General features: G+C 43.0%; 1 protein-coding gene across 1 annotated transcript in view; it reads right to left on the reverse strand.

Annotated features, from left to right (window-relative positions):
• Positions 1-711: 711 nt before the first annotated feature.
• The window catches only part of LOC139919637 (potassium channel subfamily K member 2-like), a 10,619-nt gene continuing 747 nt past the window's right edge, over positions 712-10,583 (reverse strand). The window contains exons 4-8 of the mRNA XM_071909431.1: positions 8,072-8,189; positions 6,731-6,891; positions 4,612-4,813; positions 3,957-4,096; positions 712-1,050 (exon numbers count right to left, since the gene is read on the reverse strand). Coding sequence (XP_071765532.1) covers positions 712-1,050; positions 3,957-4,096; positions 4,612-4,813; positions 6,731-6,891; positions 8,072-8,189 — 960 coding nt within the window. The remainder of the gene's footprint in view (positions 1,051-3,956; positions 4,097-4,611; positions 4,814-6,730; positions 6,892-8,071; positions 8,190-10,583) is intronic.

The raw sequence follows: 10,583 nt of genomic DNA on the forward strand, positions 1-10,583 counted from the left end.
AATTCATCACAAGTTGTGTGACCACAACTCTTAAAATGCCATAGCAGGACACAACTGGCTGGATTTTACATTTGTGGCTGACACAATGTTTGGTTTGCTGTAAAACATGAACATGAATGTATCACTCACTCAGTGCATGTTTGTTATGTGTGGAAAAGCCAATCAGAAGCAATTGTCCTTTAGTGTCCTTTAGTGGTGATAGCTGCTGATCCCAAATCAGCACCCATGGGCAACTTCACCTTATTCCAAGATCTTCCCATTCCAGAAGGTTGAGTGAGCTGTGGCCGACAGAGGACCAGTTCTTAGTATCACAGTACACATCCAGGCAACAGGTTCAGGTCATGGATATTGTTCTTTCTTGCCCTTCCATTTACTTTGGGCAGCAGGGTGGTGAAGTGAGAACGGAGACTCCCATGTCGGCAAACATCCCATGGGCTCCTGGGTGCTGTTCTGTTCCGAACCTGACCTCTGACCTCCCTGTTGATGGGGGCGGAGCGAAAAGACAATTTCCGTACCGGGGCCACAAAATATCACATTATCATTATTACTTGATGTGTGAATAAAAACAGATCAGTTGGTCGAGCAAAAAAGAACTCTGGTCTCAGCGCTGATGCCACAAACGATGAATTGCAGCGCTGCGATGTTGCTGCCTCTGCCTCTGCGAATGGAAAGACCTTGGAAAGATCCAGAAAAACCTCGGCCACCCTCTTTCTACTTGAGGTGTTCTATGATGGAGATATCTCCTCTCTCCGGGTCCAAACCGTTCATAAACAAACCGCCGTTTTTGGCCAGGGGCGTGGTCAGCCCCTGCAGCCCCGCCTCCTTCTCGTTCCTCTCCCGTTCGTCGTTGAAGTTGACGGACACGGCCCTCTTGGGCAGGCTGAGGTCAGGGGCGGGGCTTAATCCCAGCTCTGAGGACAGTTTGCGCTTGATGGACGCGGCGCGCTGGAACTTGTCGTAGATCTCGACGCTGACGCGACGGCGCGTTTCTTTGAACTCTGCCGAGACATTCGCCGTCCACTCTGCAGCGTGGGCACGGATCTCTCCTACCTGCCAGGAGAGAGAGAGAGAGAGAGAGAGGGAGTGGTGAGGTGAGTAGAGAAAGAGAGAGGCGGAGCTAGATGGAGGCGGGGCGTTCTGGTTATAGGTCACAGGTTCAATCCCCGAAACAGTCACTGCGTCCTGCTTAAGTGTCCTTGAGCGAAACACAAAATCCCTGCTGATTCTGTGTAAGTGTGTCAGCTAAATGGCTAGAATGTAAATAAGAAATGAAATGATTAGTAGAGAGAAAGACAAAGAAAAAAAAGAGAAAAGCAACAGAGAGCGACAGCATGTTGAATGGTGTTTAGAAATGACCTGATCCACCATTTAAAAAAAATCCTATCCATTTAAATTCAATCAGAAAACCACAAGTACCTTTATGTTTTTTGTGTTTGCCCTAAGAAATTAGAGAATGAAAAACACAGGGGAAAGGGAGAACTTCAGAACGAGTGCAAACATCAGTAACAGCAAATAGAGAAGGTGAAGAAGAATGGAGAGAGAGAGAGGGAGGAGAGGTAGAGACGATGATGCAAGTCTGGGATCTTCTCCCTGTCTGTGATGTTACTAACCAGGAAGTCAACTCAATTACATTAAAACATTGCATCTGTAACTAGGTAGGCCTGCATAGAGTATTAATCAGCCATGGAAAATATGACACACACACACACACACACACACACACACACACACACACACACACACACACACACACACACAGCAGAGACATTCATTAGGTTGGAGAGTGGAGAGCCCAGGTCAGCAAAGTGGCACATTTCTCTGTAGATTTGGCCTCTCTACAAAGAACTGATGAATTTAAACTTTTTCAGCTTGGGACCAAAGTTGAAATTTTGAATAAAATTTAGAGAAAAACAATCGAAACAGAGTTGTGGTCTCTGAAAGCCGATTCTGCTGCCACACCGAATCTCATTTTGACTGGGATTGGACTGGTAGAGAGCTATGGATGGATATGATAATACATAGAATCCATTTCAATTCAATTTATTCATCTCCCATGGGGCAATTCAAATCAATTAAACACCTCACTGTTTCAGAGTCTTCAGAGAAGCATAGAATTTGAAATGAATAGAGTGATGAGTTACTGGGAGGGGGCTTTACCTTCTCCAGAGTCAGACTGAATACGCTTTTTTCTGCTACTCGGCAAATCAGTTTTTTGAATCCTAGTACATGGGAAGCCCTGAAATGCTTTTGTATTTTTCCGTTAATTAGGTAGTTCAAAGTTGAGAGAGACAGGAAAGACTAGGAGAAACAGGGGCATGACATGGGACAAATCAGCCAGATTCAGACCCAGGACGTCATGTTTACATCAGACCACTGAGCCACCAGGACACCCAGGCCTGAACTGCTTTGATGGAAATGGACTAAAAATACAGTGTGCTTTTCCTTTGTGGGCAAGTCCGTCTATGTGACCCTACATCAGACTATAAACCATTAGTTCTTTCATTACCACAAGGTTTTTTAGAAACCATTGTTTCCTGTGTATTCATCCATTAGAGGTATCCACCACAGAAAAAACATATTGCACACTCTTATATTGCACACTCTTATTGATGCTGTTATTATTTTTACTGCAAATGTTACAAACACAACATCTGTGTGTGAGGCTTAATGACATGATTAGGCCCATTACTGCCACTGAGTAGTGCCAAGTCTCTCAGTGTTGCTCCTGCATTCAGTTGTAAGAGGCTACCACTGTGAAAAGTGTGGCGATGAAACTCTAAAGTGGAGTAAAGCAGTGAAATCCACATCAGTGAAGCTGATTTGTGAGGTTTAGTGAGAAAATAGAACTAATGAGACTCACTATGTGATGGTTATTGTTTTTTCATGACAGCAGCAAGCCTGTCTATCACTGCACAACATCAGGTTGACAAGGACACAGACAAGCAGTAGACAGACAGACAGACAGACAGAGAGACAGACTGACAGACAGATAAACAACAGGCAGATAGACACACAAGGAAGAAGTGAGCGTTCAACTACTGTCCCTGCTTCCCACTATATCAGACCCTGACATTTAATGACAATCTCTCTCTCTCTCACTCACACACACACACACACACACACACACACACAGGCCGGTAATGTCATTGTGGTATCACAGCAGGACTTCAGCATGAGAACCCATGGGGAGCATGACTGAACACACACACACACCCACACACACCGGATGCCTTGCCACTTAACGTTTGTGCATTCAGTAGCAAGTATAGGTGTCTTCTCTCTCCTCTGTCCCTACTAGGATAGAGCAGTGGAGACTGAAACTTATGATCAAAAGGTTCATTCACACTCACTCTTTTTTTAAATTTGAGTGAATGAAATAACAGTGAAATATAATAACGATGGTATAAACCGGACCCTCCTTTGGGAACCACTGCATGTAACTGCATAACCTGTGTCATACAGACAATTCTAGATAAATCTGCAGATAAGGACATTATCACACATTGTCCAATTGGATATCTCTCTCTCTCTCTCTTTCTCTCTCTCTCTCTCTCTCTCTCTCTCTCTCTCTTCTCTCTCTCTATCTCTCTCTGCAGAGGCTCACAGTAATGGCCTGAGACTGTGTTGATTTGTTTGGATGGAAGACAGTTGATTGGATTAGAAAACAGTCTTATCATTGCAATGAAGTTAACCAGAGGGCAAAAGTTGAGGTAGGGACATGGCACTGTAACTGAACGGCCTGAATGGAGAGAGAGAGAGAGAGAGAGAGACAGATAGACTCATGAAAACAGATAAATATAGATAATTAGACATATAGACAGACGGACAGATAAACACATAGCTATGCAGAAAGAAAGACTAAGAAAAAAGGGTAGAAGAAAGAAATAGCGAAAGAATGAAGCAACCAAACAAACGATGAATGAACAAGCAAATGAACACCGGCAGAAGTGCAGTACCTCTTCTTTGGTCCTCTTGGAGATGACTCGCAGCCAGTCTCCTATCATGCTGAGGATGGCAGCGAAGTAGGCCAGGCCAACCAGAATCCAGAACCATACAACTGGCTTATAGTAGTCTAAGTAGTCTATCTCCGAACCACCTGAAGGCAGACAGAGAGAGATAGTGACTGAGTATGTCAGACCCAGCAGAATTCAAAACCTTGCCAATGGCTTATAGTAGTTCAAATGATCTACCTGTGAAACACCTGGTGAGAGAGACAGACAAGATATAGCGAGATATAGATAAAAAGACAGAAATATAAGTCACAACATCTTAACTACTGTATATTTAGTCTCAAAAATAGTCCCCCTGTCCCACAAATCGAAAAAAAAATCAGGATGAAAGACCTCTATTAAAGTTTCTCTTGTTCTACAAAGTTGGCTGGGACAGCAAATTGGTGCTTAGTTGGGTTACAAAGTTTGCCAATCCTCAGATTCGGGACACTTTTGTCCACTTGGAACATGATAGTGGCCAGGTCTGGTTAGTCAGTGTATGTGAGTGTGTGTGGTATATGTCTATGTGTGTGTGTGCATTGAGAAAGAGAGAAAGTGTGTGCATGTCTACATGTGTATGTGTGTGTTGCAACATGTTTGTGTGCATGCCGTATACAATCACTGCTTGTGTCTGTACCTGCTACAAAGTCCCCGAATCCTATGGTAGTCAGGGTGATGACCACAAAGTAGAGAGACTCCAGTGCAGACCAGCCCTCGATGTGTTTGAAGATGGCTGCCGGCAGCGCCACAAACAGCAGGCAGCCAAACAACACAAAGAGCAGCGTGGATATGACCCGGATCTTTGTCTGGGTAATGTCCCAGTGCTGCGGGCAGAGACAGGCAAAGGAAATGAGCGGCAAGATTGGTTAAATTCCACTAAGCCAATAAGTACCACTGCATGGCATAAGAAAAACATTTTTTTAAAATAAACCTCTTCCACATTCGGTGCGGTTCTGATCTATAGGGGCTTTCTGTGGTCACTGCAAATGTACCTGCAGACTTGGCATGGTGGAGTCAAAACTTTTCCCAAAATTCTTTGCACTTGAGCTTTACAGATGCTGATGAAAACTATACTGTAAACCCTCAACTATTTTCCTCTTTGCTGAAAATGTTGGCATGGCACAAAGCAAGCTGAGCTTACATCTGATTATCTCTGTTGTAACGACAGAGAACATCCAGTTCAAATGTGGATATTTAAGGAAAGAACGATTACGGATGCAGCACAATGTTGATGGAGAAACTGTTCTTTAATGTAAAATGGAGAGAAAGCCAAATACTGTAAAGGTGTCATTGCAATGACACACACACACACACACACACACACACACACACACACACACACAGTGTAGGCAGTAATAACACTACTCCATACATTGGTCCCCTGTGTGCAGTAGTAAAGAATAGGCATTCACAGTCTTCACTGAGGACGGATAATGCTGTAGTCACACACACACTTCTCTAGGCACTGAGCAATAATCGAGGCTTACACACACACACACACACACACACAGTGAACTTTTGTCCTTTTTCCTCTGCCTTAATCATAATATTCATTATTGAGTCCCTTGGGTCCCCTTAGAGCTACAGAAGAAGCAAAGCATTCTAAATTAAACAATCTAGATTCTGAATTCTGCTCATTCAAATTCTAGAAGGGAAAAGGCATTATTCACAACAAGACTACTGAAACTTCTTCAACTCAGGATGCAAACTTTGTTTCTCATCCCGGGATCTACAGGTTCATCACAACATACTGCTGGTGGGCGCAGTACGGCCCTGTGAAAATCTATTAGTTAATCCTCACATGATATGAGTAGCAGTGTATGTTAATGAGCCCGGGCTCCAGAGTGAGATACTTAATTCACTCACTTTGAGTCTTGGGGTCAGCTGCATAAAGACAGACTTTAGCTTCAGCTTTACCCTTGAACTCAACTTTTAGTCAAAATTGGCAGTCATGAGCAGTCTGAGGCTGAGCTCAACCCCTGATGTACAGAATCCCACACAGACTCTCACCCAGCTAGAGAATTATTCATCCAAATGTAGATGAGGGTCAAAGGTTTGGTTATCGCTGCATCTAAAGCGTGCAGGCACACACACCACACACACACACACACACACACATACTTACACAGGAAATTCTCACTTTAAACTTTCTGTGGGCCAGATCTGATCTGTCATGGTTGTCTAAACCAGCAGAACCCACAGAGAATCAGATCCTTCCCCGTTTAAACAGCCATGAATAGATAAGAGCCGTGCCACCAACTGTTAACCAAGACAAATACTGAAAAAAAACCCACAAAGAATTCCTGCACACTGAATCTTTCTTCAGCATTTGGCATTGTTTTTACTCTGCACCTGAGAACTTGTATCATAATGTCATGGTGCCAACATCGATAGGGTTTGGGGTTCGATTCCCACACATGCTAAAAATGTATGTACTCATGGTACTACTTGAAAAACCCAATGAGATCCCTAGGTTTCTATAAACTTGTCTACCCTAAGATATCATTTGGAATAGTTACATCAAATGTGCTAAAATTCAGCTGTCTATTGCTGTGTGAAGTCACATCTATACAGTGTGTGACTGGGGAGAGAGTAGAGTGCTTTGATGTGAATTATTCAAGGTAGCTTAAAGAGTTACTGGTTGTGCTTTACTTATAGCACAGCCCTGCCGGCAGACTGTGTGTGTGTGTGTGTGTGTGTGTGTGTGTGTGTGTGTGTGTGTGTGTGTGTTCCAAACTCACCACAAACATCTTCTCCACTCTGGCAATGCCTTTGCCAAATATGGTGCCAAGCTGATCTCCTACACCTGCCAACAGGAAGCCAAAGAGCGGTATCCCTAGCAACGCATATACGATACAGAAGATTCTTCCGCCTTCCGTGTGGGGAGAGATGTTCCCAAAACCTGGAGAGAGAGAGAGACATAGAGAGAGAGAGAGAGAGAGAGAGAGAGAGAGAGAGAGAGAGAGAGACAGAGAGAGGTGTCTTTATACGCAGATGACTAACTAACTGCTATTTGAAACAGAACAAGGACTCCAAGAACATTTGAATATACTCCATAATTACTGAAAAAAATTAGACACTGAGAGTCAATCTAGAAAAAGTTATAGTTAAAAAAAAAAAGAAAGGTCACAAATGAAAAAATATCAATTTATACTTGGTGACACAACATTGAGTCACACAATGGAGTTTACATATCTAGGTCTGCCAGTCAGTGCTTCAGGACATTTTGTCGAGGCTGTGAATGCACTGGCAGACAAAACCGAAAAAGTTGAAAAAGTACACAAATCACAAAATGAGAGAGAGAGACGGACAGTGAGAGGGATCAGCAATGAGGGAGAAAGAACTGGGAAGAGAGACAGAGACAGACAGAGAGAGAATGAATGATCGGCTTTGAGAGAGTGAAAAAGATGAAAAGAGAGAGAGAGATGAGCAGAGGAGGAGACTATACTGTACAAGATACCGCCATTTTGAGTGTGACTGCTGTCTGTTATACTTTCCCTCTCTCTCTTTCTCTCACACACTCTCTCTGCTTTGTCTGTCTGCCGTCCTCTCTAACCCTCTCTCCCTCTTTTTCTCCCCCTTTCATTGTTCTTTCTCTCCCTCTCCCTCTTGCACACACACACACACACACACACACACACACACACACACACACAAGCACACACACGCACACACACAGTAAATGTGTCCCCATGGGGATAGAGTACTAGTGTGATTATATCCAGGGAGCAGATATAGAATCAATAACAAAAGAAACCTCTCCACTTCCTTCAGCAATACATCGTGTTACATAACTGACCGTAACAGCTTTATTCACTTCACTTGGACTGCACACACACATGCACACACATAAACACATAAACACACACACAGCCTGGTGTTGTTACACTTGCAACGTTTCCTTGATTTGCACTCATTCCCTAACATCTAAGGGTGGTGATACATGAGGCAAACACCCACCTATCCATATCTGGCAGTTCTTTCATGTGTAATCAGTTTGAACACACACACACAGATGGTGGATGTCCCTTGTGTGTGTGTGTGTGTGTGTGTGTGTGTGTGTGCGTGTGTGTGTGTCTTACCGATGGTTGTGATGACAGTCCCAGCGAAGAAAAAGGCGGAGCTTAGGTCCCAGAGGCTGCTGTGGTTGGTCAATGTTCCCGCAGGGTTCACTCCTGAACGAATTGCAGACACGACTTGCTGGAGAAAGAGAGAGAGAGAGAGAGAGTGAGAGAGAGGGGGGGGGGGGGAGAGAAAGACAGAACTTTGTGTTCACAAGTCAAATCAGAAGAGAGAGAATACGATTAACAGTCACTGAGGCAGAATTACATTAAAACATTTGAAGAAAAATCCTACTGAAATTGACTTTTAGGTTCTTTTTTCATAATTTTAAATGGCTATAGGTATGGAAAATGTTGATAAAAAGTTTTCCCCAGGCAACGCAGTTTGCATTCTCTTTGATCCTGAGAACTTTTGCTTTAAACTCATAGGACAGAAAAAAACTTTCTCTGCTTTTTAATTTTTTTTAAAAAAAAGGCTTAAAAATGTCACATCTCTATGCTGGTACCAAATCCAGGCCAACATTCTGATTCATGAAAACAGGGACCAGAAAAAGTCCCATGATTTATTTTCAGTTTTGAACCACAGTTAAAGAAACATGAGAAAAACATGAAAAATGTTTTACTAGGAGTGTGTTTTCTTCTTAGGCAAAGAGCCATGTGTTTTTCTATAGTGGTGCACAAATGTAGGCTATTGTAGTGTTGTGTGGTGTGTTTGTCTATATGAGTGTGTATGTGTGTGTGTGTATGTGTGTGTGTGTGTGTGTGTGTCTGCATGCTTGCCTGTCTATCTATCTAATGAATTAATGATGGAAAGCTTGTCTACATGGTTTACAGTCAACAATGCACACACACACACACACACACACACACACGCACACACACGTCTCTCCAAAACAAGACTTTTAACACCAGGGACAAACACAAGCACAACTCAACATAGAAGTGTTCATGTTTTTTTTGTAAATCCTGAGTGTGTTGCACCGTTGTTAGTTTTTACGTGCAGCTGCTTCTGTCTCACAGACAGATGTTGCATTTGTCTCAGGTGGTTCAGTTCAGATACCTGACAGCATCTCATATCCTTGTGCCTTTGAGCGAGGTAATTATACACATAATATATGCTGCTAGTGGTACTGCATTGTGGCTGACCTAGCTTGTACTCTACTATATCAACTCATCTGGGCAGCTGAGGGGAGAAGAGGGCATTTTCACTCCTGGTGACTGATAAAATCTACAGAGCTAGGAACCCTAGGTAGAAGATAGGTAGAAGAAATCTATTTTTTTTAATCATATACAGTATATATATTTATATTTTACTGCTTAAACCAATTATTGACTAAACCTTGCAGGAGTTTGGTTCTGGTCTTATCCTCAGTATCAGAAAAGTTCTTATTTAGATAATCATGTGGTGTGAGCTGAACTGTCCAACATTTGCTTAGTTTAGGTAAAGATAACTTCAACCTGTGATGTTGTCGAGATGTAAAATCTGGAGCTGTTTCAAAGAGAATTGAGAAAGCCGGTTCAGGTGACTCCAGAGGGATTTCTGGTTCAGAACTGGCAACGTAACTAATGAAGCTCATTTGGATCTAAAAACTGAAACAAACCTTCTATGGGTCAAAATCTCTTCCTTTCATTACTGTAAAGGCAAGTGGTGGGAGCTGTCCGTGGTTCTGATGTGTGTGTGTGTGTGTGTGTGTGAGAGTGTGTATGTACATTTATGTGCATGTGAATGTCTGTGTCTGTCTGTCTGTCTGTATGTGTGTGTATATATCTGTGTGTGTGTGCGTGTGTGTGTGTGTGTGTGGGTGTGTGTGCCATCACACATCTGTCTGCTGCAGATGGTAATTTCTGTCTTAGCAAACAGAATGCTGCTCAGGCTGAAGCTGAATAAAGAGACCAGTGGACAGAGGACAGAGAGAAGATACAGCAGAGTGACAGAGAAGCAGAGTGACCGACATGGCACAGAGAGATACTAGAGGAACGCTCTGCTTTAGAGAGATAAGGGGAACCACACACACACACACACACACACACACACACACACACACACACACACATGCACACAGAGCATGCATCATTTTCTTTTTCTCTTTCCTCCTCTTTCCATTCTTAGCTGTCTCCATCAACCCAACTTTCCTCTAGTTTGTGTGTGTGTGTGTGTGTGTGTGTGTGTGTTAGTGTCAGTAGTTGTTGCAACTATTCACAGCAACAGTTTGACAGAACCTGCTCTCCCCGAAGACGACATCCTGAATCAAATAAGAGATGTGATTTGTTTGGGGCTCGGTGTTAATTTGCTATGATTTGAAGGATTTTATACTTGAACCTTTATAACAGAATTCTGGTAATTTGACAGACAATCTAGATCCGTCAACAGGAGTTTTACTGAGCTGCCGCTGAAACTCAAAATAGCTACCGATTTGTTGTTCATTGACTGGGTTTCTGTGGGATAGAGTGCCATTTGAGCGCTGGACAACAACTATCAGGAAGGGTGGGATTTTCTAGGATTTGTGTGACAAGTAGCGATGAAAGTAAAGAT

Source organism: Centroberyx gerrardi, chromosome 1 (assembly GCF_048128805.1).
Source record: "Centroberyx gerrardi isolate f3 chromosome 1, fCenGer3.hap1.cur.20231027, whole genome shotgun sequence".
In the NCBI taxonomy this organism is placed as follows: domain Eukaryota; kingdom Metazoa; phylum Chordata; class Actinopteri; order Beryciformes; family Berycidae; genus Centroberyx; species Centroberyx gerrardi.